Source organism: Triticum aestivum, chromosome 5D (assembly GCF_018294505.1).
Source record: "Triticum aestivum cultivar Chinese Spring chromosome 5D, IWGSC CS RefSeq v2.1, whole genome shotgun sequence".
In the NCBI taxonomy this organism is placed as follows: Eukaryota; Viridiplantae; Streptophyta; class Magnoliopsida; order Poales; family Poaceae; genus Triticum; species Triticum aestivum.
In genome coordinates, this window is record NC_057808.1 from 528,180,014 (window position 1) to 528,194,890 (window position 14,877).

At 48.1% G+C, this 14,877-nt stretch overlaps 1 protein-coding gene across 2 annotated transcripts; it reads left to right on the forward strand.

The window, feature by feature from the left end:
* The first annotated feature begins 12,541 nt into the window (after positions 1–12,541).
* On the forward strand, positions 12,542–14,877 carry LOC123123477 (anaphase-promoting complex subunit 11). Of its 2 annotated transcripts, none has more exons than XM_044543993.1 (2): positions 12,542–12,788; positions 14,395–14,877. In XM_044543993.1, exon 2 carries the CDS (start codon positions 14,401–14,403, stop codon positions 14,671–14,673), a length of 273 nt encoding a protein of 90 aa, XP_044399928.1. In that variant the 5' UTR covers positions 12,542–12,788; positions 14,395–14,400; the 3' UTR covers positions 14,674–14,877. The 2 variants fall into 2 exon arrangements, with proteins under 2 accessions (XP_044399928.1, XP_044399929.1); XM_044543994.1 differs by having other exon boundaries at positions 12,546–12,788; positions 14,408–14,877.

A 14,877-nucleotide genomic window follows, 5' to 3' on the forward strand; every position in this document is an offset into this window, starting at 1 on the left:
TAAGACCGCGAGAGTGGTTAACCTCCGGTAAAGCTCACGAGGTTCTTCATCTTCATTCATTGCAAACTCATCGGCTTCATCTTGCACCACTTCATAATTTGAGCGTTGAATGCTTGCGCTTCCCTTGTAGAGGGAGACAACATGGTGCCATGCTTCCTTGGCCATGGTGAAGGGTCGGAGATGTGCAAGATCTTCGGATGGAATTGCATCTTGGATGATGAAGAGAGCATTCTCGTTGAATTGATGATCGGCGGCTTCTCTCGGGGTGAAGTTGCTTGGGTCATGTGGATAAAAACCTTGCTCAATGATTCTCCAAAGATTAGTATTAACATGATTCAAATGACGTTTAAAGCGATATACCCAAGCATCAAAATCTTCATTTTTCACAATCTTAGGAGGAGGACCGGCATGATTTAAATGAGTGGAGGGAATAGGTCCTCCATAAATAGGAGGAGGTTCCACATGGGCAAAGATGCCACTACCATTTCTACCACTAGACAAAGGAACTTTCTCACTAGTGGCTTCCCCCTTCTCCGAGTTAGCATCCGTCACCTTGTTAGTGGGATCAACCACTTCCAATGGTGCGGTGGATAATTTGAGACCATCAAGAGTTCTTGAACATGCCTTTGACCTCGGCCGTCATGGAGTTCTTCAATGTATCCAAAGCCACATTGAACTCCTCACGTGAGACCGAGGTTCCCCCATCGGCCGTAGACAAGGACGGGTTCACACCGGGGTGCTCCTCCTTGCTTTCTACGGTGTCAACCATACACTTCGGACGGCAAAGTCCTTAATAAAGAGACGAGGCTCTGATACCAATTGAAATGATCGATATAGTTGACTAGAGGGGGTGGATAGGCAACTAACAATTTTTAGCTTTTCTTTACCAATTTAAACTTTGCATCAAAGTAGGTTGTCGAGATATGCAACTAGGTGAGCAACCTATATGATGCAACAACAACAAGCACACAAGCAAGCAAGGGATATAACACAAAAGGCTTGCACAAGTAAAGGCACGAGATAACCAAGAGTGGAGCCGGTGAAGACGAGGATGTGTTACCAAAGTTCCTTCCTTTTGAAGGGAAGTATGTCTCTGTTGGAGCGGTGTGGAGGCACAATGCTCCCCAAGAAGCCATTAGGGCCACCGTATTCTCCTCACGCCCTCACACAATGCGAGATGCCGTGATTCCACTATTGGTGCCCTTGAAGGCGGCAACCGGACCTTTACAAACAAGGTTGGGGCTCTCTCCACAACTTAATTGGAGGCTCCCAACGAAACCCTGGGGCTTCACCACAATGGAATGTGGCTCCGAAGTGACCTCTTCCGTCTAGGGCGCCCAAGCACCCAAGAGTGACAAAATCCACACAAGAAAGTATGGGGGGATCAAATATCCTTTGGTGGAAGTGTAGATCTAGGTCTCCTCCTTCAATCCCTAGCAAATCAACGAGTTTGAGTGGCTAGAGAGAGAGATCGGGCAAGAGAGCTTTAATGGTAGTAATGGAGGAGAGAGAGAGGCAAGAGGTAGGTGGGAGGTAGGAGAAGCACCTCCTTAAATAGGCCCCCCACAGATCCAATTGTTATGTGCAGAAACGCATAGGAGCGGTACTTCCGCAATAGACACCGGTACAACCGGTGAATGCGGGAAACCCCTGCTAGGGCACCAGGGCGGTACTTCCGTTGGCGCACCCGGTAGTACCGGTCTATCGGAATAAACCAGAACTACCGCACCACCACCGCTCGACTACCGGGCCACATACAGAAAGTAAACCCCTCAGGCCGGTAGTTGGAGCGGAGGTTGGGCCGGAACTACCGCTGGGCCAGCAGTCCCTGGGTGGTGGAGTCCGAGGCGGTACTACCGCCCTGAGCACCGGTAGTACCGGTTTGTCAAGACAAACCGGAACTACCGTTCCACCACCGGTCTACCACCGTACCCGGTACATAAGGGAGTCACCCCTGAGCGGTACTTGGAGCGGTAGTGAGACCAGAACTGCCGGCCAGCGGTACAACCGCTCAAGGGAGCGGTACTACCGCCATGGGCAGAACTGCACAGGACAGAGGATGGGGAACCTCTCTCTCCTCGAATTGAGGGTATATGGTGGGTGCAGAGAATGTGTACGTGAAGTGATTCACCCAATACCTTCCAATGTGGATTCCCTCTTAATAGTACGGATATCCTACGACCAAAGGAAAAACAACGTCGGAAACTCCGTCTTCGATCTTTTCCGCATAGAGGGAAATCCTAACCGTCTTGCGCCACACAATGTGTACCTGAGAGAACTATGGCGCACGATTAGTCCACACGTGTGTTGTCATTATCACCAAAACCCTAAGGCAGAAGATGCCTTACACTATACCATGCCAATGCTTTTCCCTTCAAAGATAAAGGGAAACCCTTCTTCATAACTTCATCTCCGGGTAAAGCTGCAAGCTTAAACAATCCAGAAATTTGTTCCACATATATCAAGTGCATATCAGGATGTTCGGTCCCGTCTCCTGCATAAGGATTAGCTAGCAGTTGTTCTATCATACCCGAAGCAATTTCATATTCAATATTTTCAGTAGGTGCAGTAGGTTGAGGGGTAACTAATTGTGGTTCCGGCCGAGGTGAAGATACCCCGAACAAACCCCTCAAAGGATTGTTCTCCATAGTAATAGGTGACAATAAATTTCAGCACACTATATAAATGTTTCCTTACCAAAGGCGCTTCACTCCCCGGCAACGGTGCCAGAAAATAGCCTTGATGACCCACAAGTATAGGGGATCAATTGTAGCTCTTTTCGATAAGTAATAGTGTTGAACCCAACGAGGAGTAGAAGGAAATGACAAGTGGCTTTCAGCAAGGTAATGTCTGCAAGTACTGAAATTGTAAGTAACCGAGTAGTTTGATAGCAAGATAATTTGTAACGAGCAAGTAAAGATAGTAATAATAATAGTGCAGCAAGGTAGCCCAATCCTTTTGAGGCAAAGGACAGGCCAAAACGGTCTCTTATAGTAAGCAAAGCGTTCTTGAGGGTACACGGGAATTTCATCTAGTCACTTTTATCATGTTGGTTCGATTTGTGTTCGCTACTTTGATAATTTGATATGTGGGTGGACCGGTGCTTAGGTGTTGTTATTACTTGAACAAGCCTCCTACTTATGATTAACCCCCTCGCAAGCATCCGCAACTACGAGAAAAGTATTAAGAATAAATTCTAACCATAGCATTAAACTTTTGGATCCAATCGGTCCCTTACGGAATAGCGCATAAACTAGGGTTTAAGCTTCTGTCACTCTCGCAACCCATCATCTAATAACTAATCCACAATGCATTCCCTTAGGCCCAAATATGGTGAAGTGTCATGTAGCCGACGTTCACATGACACCACTAAGGGAATCACAACATACATACTATCAAAATATCGAACACATATCAAGTTCACATGATTACTTGCAACATGATTTCTCCCGTGACCTCAAGAACAAAAGTAAATACTCACAAATGATAATCATGCTCAAGATCAGAGGGGTATTAAATAGCATATTGAATCTGAACATATAATCTTCCACCAAATAAACCATATAGTAATCAACTACAAGATGTAATCAACACTACTAGTCACCCACAAGCACCAATCTATAGTTCCGGTAACAAGATTGAACACAAGAGATAAACTAGGGTTTGAGATGAGATGGTGTTGTTGAAGATGTTGATGGAGATTGCCCTCCCCAAGATGGGAGAGTTTTTGGCGATGATGACGACGATGATTTCCCCCTCTAGGAGGGAAGTTCCCCCGGCGGAATCGCTCCGCCGGAGGAAAAGGTGCTCCTGCCCAAGTTCGGCCTCGAGACGGCGGCGCTCCGTCCCAAAAGTGCTCCTCCTTCTTTTCTAGGTCAAAATGACTTATATACCAGAAGACGGGCACCGGAGGTGGGCCTGGGTGAGCACAACCCACCAGGGCACGCCTGGGCTCCCTGGCGCGCCCAGGTAGGTTGTTCCCACTTGGTGGGCCCCTCTGGTACTTATTTGCTCCAATGTTCATCATATATTCCATAAAAATTCTCCCTGAAGTTTCAGCTTGTTTGGAATTGTGCGGAATAGGTAGCCTGGCGTAGCTTTTCCAGGTCCAGATTTCCAGCTGCCAGAATTCTCCCTCTTTGTGTGTACCTTGCAAATTATGAGAGAAAAGGCATTGGCATTACTCCAAAAAGCATTATTATGCATAGAAACATCATAAGTAACAGTAGGAAAACATGATGCAAAATGGACATATCAGCAGCCCGTCGTTTGTCTCCACGGCGTGAAGACCTTTCGACGGTTGAAGTAACCTGGGGCACCGGTTCCAGCCTTGGGATGCCCAGTTGCAGCAAAAAGGTCGTCGGCGGCTGTCCCGGGTGTCCATCACCTGTCACCGCCGTCTCCATCACCGGCGGGTGCTGATTGCAGCATCTGTCACCGTCGACAGAAAATGGACGCAGAGGTGGTGGACGGTGGCGCTCCCATGGTCAGAGACCCGTGACGGCCGCTGCCGCGCAGCGCCGTGTGGAGGAAGAAGCAGAGAGCGAGCAGAGATGGTGAAGCGTGCCACCAGGATAAGATTGGGATGGATGGAGCGAGAGAAATGACATGTGCGGTGAGAAAAGCGAAGGGATGGATAAGGCAGTGGTCGCGGGTGCTGAAACGGTGCGTGGGGCCCTAGGTAGTGCACATGTGTGTAGGAGTGACCGGCGCAAGCTTTAGCCGGTCCGCATGCTCGAAGCGTTTTCAATTTAATTTGGATGCAAATAGGGAAAGAAATATCAAAGAAAATGCCATCATTCCACGTGCCTCCACATGGAGACACTGAACCTCAAGGCAGATCCACCTCGGGATTATTCCCGCGGCACCTGACGTAGATGACAGGGCAATCTGCCTTGGGATCTGTCCCTCCCACTGATCCAGCTGTGTCCTCCGCGTGGCCCACAAACGACACCGTGGGGGTGAATGCACATGCAGGCAGCGACAGTAACAACGCCTTCCTCGCCTCTCCGTGCCAATGTGCTGACGACATGTGGCCGGAGCCACATTCACCTGGCCCCACGGCTGGCCCAACGCCAGGCGGTCCGTGTGCGTCGCCGGGCCGCGTGCGGTCACCCACGCCCGAATCTCCCTTGAGATCGGCCCGAGCACCATCCCAATCGGTGCACCCTGGGGTTGAACCCTCCTTGGGATTGGAGCAGACAACGACAGTTCTGGGATCCTCTATGATCGCGGTTGGATCATCTACATCGACTGCTCGTGTGGCCTCTCATGTGCGATCGCGAACTAGACTATAGAAGGGAGTAACTTCCAGAATCAATTATAATTTTTTTCATGTTTTTTATCTTTTATGGCAGGTGAACCTACTAAATTATCATATGCTCTTGCTGATGATAGGTGGAAGATAGCTATGAATGATGAGTACATGGCTTCAAAAAGGAATAAAATGTGGCACTTGGTTACTCCTCAGCGCGGCTACAACTTGATTGACTGCAAGTGGGTGTACCACATCAAAAAGAAATCAGATGGCCCCATAGATCGCTACAAGGCAAGACTTGTGGCAAAGGGTTTTAAGCAAAGGTATGGCTTGGATTATGAGGATACATTCAGTCTTGTTGTTGAAGCTGCAACAATTCGTCGTGTGCTATCTATTGTTGTGTCCAGGGGATGGAGCCTTAGACAGCTAGATGTTCAGAATCCGTTTTCTTCATGGTGTTCTGGAAGAAGATGTGTACATGAAGCAACCTCCTGGGTTTGAAGATAAAAACAAACCTTTCCATGTCTGGAAGCTTGACAAGTCTCTATACGGGTTGAAACAAGCCCTAGAGCATGGTATTCAAGGTTGAGCACGAAACTCCAAGCATTTGGGTTTGTTCCATCAAAATCTGACACCTCTTTATTTATCTATACCAAACTGCAAATATCCATATTTGTACTCATATATGTTGAGTTGTTGACGATATTATTGTCAATAGTTCATCTAATGAGGCAGTAAGAAAGTTGCTTAAGGATTTAGGTTCTGAGTTTGCTCTCAAGGATTTTGGAGTCCTGCATGTCTTTTTGGGCATTGAGGTTCAGAAAATAGTAACGGTCTCCATTTATCTCAAGCAAAATATGCAACTGAGTTGTTAAACAGGGTTGGCATGCAAAACTGCAAACCTTCACCAACACCACTGTCTAGTTCATAACCTCTGTCGCTAACAGAGGGAAAGCTCCTAGATCAGGAGGATATCACCAATTACAGAAGCATAGTTGGTTGTCTTCAGTATTTGACCCTCACTAGACCTGACATTTCATTTGTAGTCAATGAAGTATGTTAGTTTCTTCATGCTCCTACCACAGCTCATTGGACAGCGGCCAAGCGGATTTTAAGGTATGTGAAGAACACGTTGACTGTTGGTCTCACATTCAGCAAATCATCATCTACTCTTATAGGTTGCATTTTCTGATGCTGACTTGGCTAGCTGTGTGATAGAAGGTCCACAGCTGGGTTTGCTATATTCTATGGACCAAATTTAATTTCTTGGTTTGCAAAGAAATAGGCAACTATCTGTAGGTCAAGTATAGAAGCAGCAATCAAAGCACTACCAAATGCCACAACAGAAGTCATTTGGCTCCAGTCCATGTTGAAAGAACATCAATTACACAAGTGCAACCCCCTTGTCTTTGGTGTGACAATCTTGGTGCTACTTATTTGTCAGCTAACCCAGTTTTGCATGCCAGGACCAAACATATTGAGATAGATTTTCACTTCGTCAGAGAACGAGTTGCAAATAAACAGTTAGAGGTCAGGTTTATTCCTTCAAAGGATCAGCTTGCAGATGGATTCACAAAAGCATTGCCTACTATAAATTTTGAAGAATTCAGGCATAATCTCAACTTAGTGTAGTTGTGCATAAGGGAGAGTGTTGAAAATATTCTCTTGTATGTCACGTACCAATGTGTGGGCGTGGGCATCAAGTATATAGGCCAGGGTTTAGTTAGATATTTTCCTACTTAACCTCTTATCTATCTATCCCTCGCATGTACCTTTCTTTGGACGTTCGTACGATCAACCACCTGTAAACCTACCTACGACCCAGCTCCCGATCTAATCAATATATACACTGCGGGCTCCTGTGTATAGGAGTTGAGACGCTTTACCCATTCTCAACATTGCGAACAATTCTTTCGGCTGTTTTGCAAAGAGTGGTCAACAGAAACACGAGGAATCCATTCGCACAAGAATTTTTTTGTCACCACAGTAGGTGTAGATGTTTTATGGGTTTTATGATCACTTGTCGACTGTTGTACATACTCAGGCAATCAGGTACTTACGACATAACATAAGAAAAGTCTTGTTGTATCCTTCCAATTCACAAACCCAAATAAATCTTTTTTTGGGTGGAAATCCAAATCAATCAATTGACAGCCACCAGTATTGTACAAGAAAGAAACACCACACCCCTAGGTTAGAGAAAAGAGTTTTTTTTTTTTGAGAAGAAGTTAGAGAAAAGAGTAGTAGAGGAGCTATTGCAGAAGGAACAGCAGCCCACCGGTCCTTGGTTCGGTCAGGCCCAGAGAGAGAGGTCCAAGGCCTGCTCAGCGGGAGTAGCGTTCAGGTCCAAGCCCAGCAGCAGCCCCCTTCTTGTCTCGCCGGGCTCCCGCTCGGCGACCACCGGCCCCCTCGCGCCCTCCTCCTCCTGCTCGTGGGCGCGGTGGCGCCTCATGTGCCCGCCCAGCGCCTGCCCGAGCGCGAACTCCACGCCGCACACCGTGCACCCGTGCCTCCTCGAGGGCACCGGCGCCTGCTCGCTGATCGGATCGCCCCGCGGCCGCTTGTGGCTGGCGCGGTGGCCGCCGAGCGCCTGGAACGACGGGAACTGGCGATTGCACGTCTTGCACTCGAACGCGCGCGGCCGCGCCACCGCCACCGGCTCGCCGCCCCCCATCGCGGCGCTCCGCGCGGCGAGCAGCATCATCACCTCATGGGCTATGGCGGCGCCGTCCACCTCCGCCTCCTCACCAAACCTCAGCCTCTTCATTGTCGTGATTGGTGGAGCTCTTCGCGTTCCGTTGTACGACGACGTATTTATAGGCAGGCCGCATCCACTCATGTAGTATACAACTGTACAAGCAGTTAGTTAGCTTGGAGAATGATATGACTACTAATTAATCATACAGACTTATATACTTTTTCTTTGGCAACCAGAGTGTATTACACATCTATACTACTTGTAGACCTTTCAAAAAAATTATGCTACTTGAAGCATTGTCTATGCATCTTTTGCGAAAGTCTCGCAATCATTATCTGTTCGTTTGGACTTTGGGTGCTCTGTGATGACAGATTAACGCGTGGTGCGACTTCGTAGGAGTTGACATGCTAGACTGCTACTGCTTGTTGGTTGAGATCGATTGAGGGCAGTTGTGGGAGTTGACTTGGGATAATTTTAGATCGAGTACTCCTATTATTTTGGGATGGTATTACATAGATGAGTTTGCAGCTGTGGGGTAGTGAAATCTGACTGCTGCACCCACGCGCGCGCTGAGAGCGACTATAGTGTTTAGTATAACTGCCTTTTTTAGAGGAGTATATCTGCATTACCTGAGTATCCTTCACTAGATTGAACTTTAGACAGATAAACCCATCCTTCACAGCTGACTGACACTTGTTACGTACGTAGTACTTCGTCTAAGTGCTCTATATGCATAATTATGTGCAGGCTAGTTAGCCATTTCTGTAGTTTTGCTCTAGTCAACGGTGCTCCAATTAAGCAATTGAAATGCGGTGTTATTCGTCCTGCCTGCCGTCCTCCGGATATTTTTTTGTCGTCTGAACTTTATTCTTACCCTGTGGATGTTTATCTTCTTTTACAATTGCATTATTAGTTCTACTGAGCTCACATCATACTATCATAGTCATAGCAAAAGAAGTTAAGACTTTATAAGTTGCAAGCAATAAAAATGAGCAGTCAGTGATTCTTATTTGTCCTAACTGCCGTCCTTTCTATTGTTCTGTCCTCCTCCGAACTTATTCTTCCCTGGATGCAGCTTATCTATCCATCCTTTGACTCTTTAAGATTTCTTCTGACTTTACTAAAAAAAACAAGCTTGGCCGGAACTCCAAAGCTCAACGAGGCATCTACAACTACCTCATCACACCGCTCAGTCCAAGAATAAGTATATAAATAAATTATACTACTTGAATGAAGAATTAGCATAGCTAATGACCAATCCGGGCTAACGTAATCCATGACCTGGCAACTCGAAGTCATACTTAGTGCAGCTGACTTGGCCAGAGTTCGATCCCATTCGTTCCTCATTATATATACTCTGCAAAGCATCTTCAACCAACTCCCTCATCACCAATTCTCTCCACCATTTTTTGTCAAACAAGAAAGCCCGCGTTGACTTCGTTGCTGTTTGAAGTTTTATGGTGGTTGAGGAAAATAAGAACCGTCGAGAGAAGTAATCAAACAGTGAAAACATAGAAGGCGCCGACAAAAAGTACTGAAAAATACCAAACAGATGAGACCAGTACCAAATATAGTAGTACCAAACATTATTTCCTTTTATTTATTTATTCAATGGAAGATCGATAATTTCGCTGTTGTAGATGGATGGCCGGGACTGTGTGTGTCTCAACGAGAATCGATATGTTTGTGTGCGTTTGGTGGATCAATTGGCTAGCATGGCTAAGGCCCTGTTTGTTTCAGCTTCGCTTGGATTTTAATCACATGTGGATTCGCTTTAGTGGCGAATCTAATTCTGAGAATCAGCTTCATCAGCGAAGTACACTTTGAGGTGCTTCGGGAAATTGCACTAAAAATGATCCAAATCTAGATTTGGCTTCACTGGCAAAGCTGATTCCAAATAGTTGTTTGTTTCAGATTCCAGATTCGGCTTCACTGGCAAAACTGAATCTGCTCACAGAATCCGAAACAAACAGGGCCTAACTAGCCTCCGGTGGAATCCATCTAGCAACTTTGCAACTTGGCCGCTGCAATGACACAAATATCAAGACCTAGTCGAGATATTGACAATGCACACAACCAAACAGGGAAGAGTCTATGTTTTTAGTTGTAAAGTATCAAGGAGTTAAATTCCAATCACACATTCTTAGTTAGGGATGTCTAATAATTATTGTCGATCAATGCCATATGACGACAAAGACTAATATATATAATAGCAGATGGAAATAGTATAATTACCCCAAATAAGAGCCAACTTCCAGAGACTCCATTGACATCTGCATTTAAATTATGATCATGTTACAGTTTTAGATGAATTTTGTACCCTTCATTTTCATCGACATCAACTTGAAGATGAAAAGAACCTTTTAAACTCATTGATGTGACTGTTCATTTCCCCGTTTCGGCTCTCGCGTCGCCCCCGCGGGCGGCTCGAGAGCAAACCCTAGCCGCCGCCGCCAGCAGCCCACCCACCGCCTTCTCCTCCCCTCGCCGCCGGCGGCAGCGGTCGCCGGGCAAAGCCCGCGCGGCTCGGCGGCGGCAGGGCTCCTTTTCCTCCTCCCTTCCGTAGGTGGCTGGCGCGGGCTGGTTGTCTCGGCGGGAGCTCAAGCGGCTGCGCGCGCTCGGGGCGGCGCGGCTGGCCGGCGAGGCGGCGCACGGAGGCGCGGTGCGCGTAGGCGTGGGCGCGGATCTGGCGTACGGCGCGGGATCCGGCGGTGGGCTGCGAAGGTGGAGCTCCTCTGCTCTGGTGCTGGACGGGCGGCGAGGCGAGGCTGGTGGTGATGCGTTGAGCTGCGGGCTGGGCGTGCGCCGGTCGCGCGGGACGTGGGCGCGCTGCGCCGGGCGAGCCCCAGCTGGATCTGCAGAGTGCCTACCGCGGGGCGGGGTCGTGGTCAGCGCGGCGGCAGAGGAGAGGGGTCAGGCGGGAGCAAGCTGTTCGGCGGCGCATGGGCTCTTCATGCGCGTCGCCGGCCGTTGGCTCGATGAGCTCCAGAGGGCGGTGTGAGGCAGATCGGGCCCCGGCGTCCTGTTCTGCGAGGTGGCTGCGATGACCGTCGGGCGCAAGGGGCTGGCGGTTATCCGGCGCGGACCAGCGGCAGCGAGGGAGACCTGGGCCCCGGCGTCCGGATCTGGTGGCTGCGGCGGACGTTGGGCGCGTGGGGCCAGCGGCCGTCGGGCGTGTGTCTGCGGTGGTGGCCTGGCTCGGGTTGGTGGTTGGAGGTGCAGCGTCGGGTGAAGACCTTGTTGCCAGTCTTTGGGCTGGGGCAGGCAACGGCGACGCCTGCGGGCGCCGCTTCCTTCTTGAAGGCGTCGCTGAGGCATTTCTGCTCGCTCCACCACGCAAGGCTGCTCGGGGGAAACCCTTGATCCCATGGGATCGGACGATGAAGGCGATGTGTGTCGCGCCTCTTGGGGCATCGTTTCAGGAGCTCCTTACCGGCCAGGGGGACCAGTGATAGATGGAGGATGTTGTTCGTGCTGCTTGGTCGTGTCCGGCGATGAGGGAGGTTTTGACTTCTGTGGCAACGATGACGGTGGTGAGCATTGTCGGAGGCGTGGCTTTGGTCATGATAGTCGGCTCTTCTCGGGCGTGTCCGTGAGATTACCTCGGCTGCTTGTTGCTGTGAAGTCGAAGCTGCGGTGCGGGGCTCTGGTAGCGTACGATGACGAGCGACATGTGGTCCGTTCGGCGATCTCCTGTGACGCCAACCTTGTTTTGTTCTCCGTAGTTTCTCCGCCGGAGTCGGAGCTGCGTTGTCTTGCGGTGGGCGGATGGCATTCCGTCTTGTAAGTGTAGTGTTGTTCTGCAGCTAATAGGGCTGCCTTTTCTTCTTTTTTTTCCTTTGATCTTCGGATCCTCCTCATGTTGTTTCTTCCGTTGCTTTCTGCTAAATCTAATTGAAGCCAGCAATTTGCTGGATCTTTAAAAAAAACCCTTTTAAAGCACCCTTTGTGATTCAATAAACTGATTGTCTCGTTTTCTTTTCTTTTCTCGGAACCCGACAAATGCTAGTCAATATTCTAACACCAAAGCTGTGAATGAAAATAAATACGTAAATTTGGAAATTTCGACATTAGAACCCTAGCAATCTATGAAGTAACATGCTTCGGTCATAGACTAAGTAGATGGGAAATTGGGGATTAATGAATCACACACGTACTTGCGCTCGCGCATCGCAGATGTCGAGCACAGACGCGACAACGTGATGACTGATGAGCTGCCTAGGCGCAGGCCACGCAGGACGCTGGACGTAGGCGGCAGGTAGGCATCATGCCGTCATCAAGAACATGGATGCGATTGCGGAGGCAAGTCACCAGACGCAGGTAACGTTTTCTGTTTACAGCGTAAATAGGAGATGGACAAAAAAATGACAAAACAAACACCTCCATGGTTACATTTCAGTTCATTCACGTTTCTTTCCTCTGGACTGCTTTTTTTTTTTTTTTTTTTGAGAAGAAGCTGGGCTGCTGGCTGCAAACTGCAAAATAGTCTAGCCCAAGTCCTCGCTTCCATTTCTTTTCCGCTCTATATAATGTTCTTACCAGGCCGAGCCCAATTGCTGGGTGCTGGCCTGTTACGAGATCCTGGGCTGCTTCCAGGCCTCCACTCCCTCGTCTCTCTCCCTCTCGATCCGGCCTCTCCATCGTCTCGCCCTCTCCAACGCTGCCGGCCGCCGCCTCTCCCCCGTCTCTCCCTCTCCGGTGCCGTGGTAGACCCAGCGAGAGGGGACGGCAGCGGGGAGGCACGAGCCGCTGCGGCACCTTCTACGGCGGCCAGGGCGGGCTAGCAGTGGGGCGGGTGCGAGCGGCTGCGGCGGCTACCGGCGGTGCAGACAGGTGCGGTCCACGTCCACCCCCCCCCCCCCCCCCCCCCCCCCCCCCTTTACTAGCAAGCAACGCCCATCTCATGTTGCCTCCTTGTACCCCACCCGAGAGAGAGATAGAGAGGAGATTGAGATGGGAATGATGGCCATATACTCTGTCCAATTTCTGTACTCAAAATACTGCTGTCCCATCCATATTTTCAGTATATGCTGCTGTCTAATACCTTTGAATCCACGATTAGAAGTCATTGGTAGCCATATTTTTGATAGCACGCACGATTTGTAGATGGTCAAGAAATGAACAAAAGAAAAAAGGATGATTACGGGAGCCGCTGTTTTTGATGCACTTGTTCGAACGGCTGTCATTGTTCGGGCTCTAATAAGGAAGAGAATACCTTGTATTACCTATGGCCCGATGCATGAAAGAGAAAATTTGGCAATGTGATGTGATGTGTAAAAACATGTTAAGGTTTGAAAGAGCTCCATTCTTTCGATTGTGTGACATATTGAGGGATCGCAAGTTGCTAAAAATAGTCCACATGTAAGTGTGGAGCAACAAGAGGCGATGTTTTTGCATACTATTGAACATAAACCTTCAGAATAGGGTTGTTTTTTTCATATTACCATATATTATTGCCTTAAAACAAACCATTGGCACCAATATTTGTTTTAATTTTTTAGTAAAACTCTACCTAGTTGATGCCGGTTATGGAGCCAAGCCCGGGTTTTTGCCACCATTTCGTGGTGTGAGATACCATTTGAACTAGTGGGGCAGCAATCCGGTCCAAAATGAAAAAAAGAGCTATTCAACCTTTAGCACTCATCTCAAGAGGTGTTTCAAATTTAAAACAAAATTTGAATGGTTCAAAAGTCACAACTACCAGCATTCAGAAAGCGACATGCTCTACAAATTTCCTCACGGTATGCAGGGCTGGACTTAACATGAGACATAGGAATACAGTTGAGCCGTGGAGTTCACAGAAGAAACATGATAACTAACTTGGACGCAAAAGTATATCAATGGAAGTAGGAATAGTCAAAGGAATAGAGCACTGTTTCCTCTGTATAAGGTTCCTACTGTTCCTGTGATGTGATCCCCCCACCCAGCTCTGTTAATTGTATCTCTCTTGATTTATGATCAATCCATGCTGGAGATTCCACGGCATCCTCCTCCTTGAGCCATTCGAATCCATCCCCTATTAGGTTCTTCCCCAGCATAGTCGATCTCAGTTGAGCCATAGCATTTGATGTGCAAGCTCAGCTTATTTTCTGTGAAATCCATGGTTCGACTGTATTCCTACGTTTCGTGTTAATCCCGCCCCTGCATATCGTGAGGAAATTTGTAGGGCATGTCGCTCTCTGAATGCTAGTAGTTGTGATTTTTGAGCCATTCGAATGGTGTACTCATTTATTGATTTGTATCCTTGTAGCTATCTATCATTCTATCTTTACCTGCAAGCTGCATCTTCAGCCATAAAATTGAAGACATGAAAGCTAATACATGTGTCCTTTTAGACCATTTAATTTAGTGAATTTCTCTTTCCTGGCTGCCTTATTCCTTCTTGATTGCAATATGACTGCAATTAGTAATGTTCTCATGACTCATGTATTGCATCTAGTGCTGTATGCCAGGTAAAAAAAACATGAAGGTCAAAATTCTTCAGTGGCATGCGGTGGCTTCTTGGACATGGGACGCACAGGATGAGACATGTGGCATATGCAGGATGGCTTTTGACGGCTGCTGCCCTGACTGTAAGTTCCCTGGTGATGAGTGCCCAATCATTTGGGGTGCCTGCAACCATGCATTCCATCTTCACTGCATACTCAAGTGGGTCAATTCTCAAACATCAACCCCCCTCTGCCCCATGTGCCGTAGGGAGTGGCAGTTCAAGGGCTAAGGACATCTCTAACTATGTCAGTACCAAGCATTTTCATATCTCATAGAGAACTAGAATGGATGTTTAACTGGAATGTTGTTGTGTCGTCTTGTAAGTGATTGTCATACTTCTGGAAATCAGGATGGTTGCCATCTTTTAAGTAAAACTGTGAGACATTGAGCCACAGCTGTTGTGCCTTTTCAAGTTGTGACCATGCAAATGCAA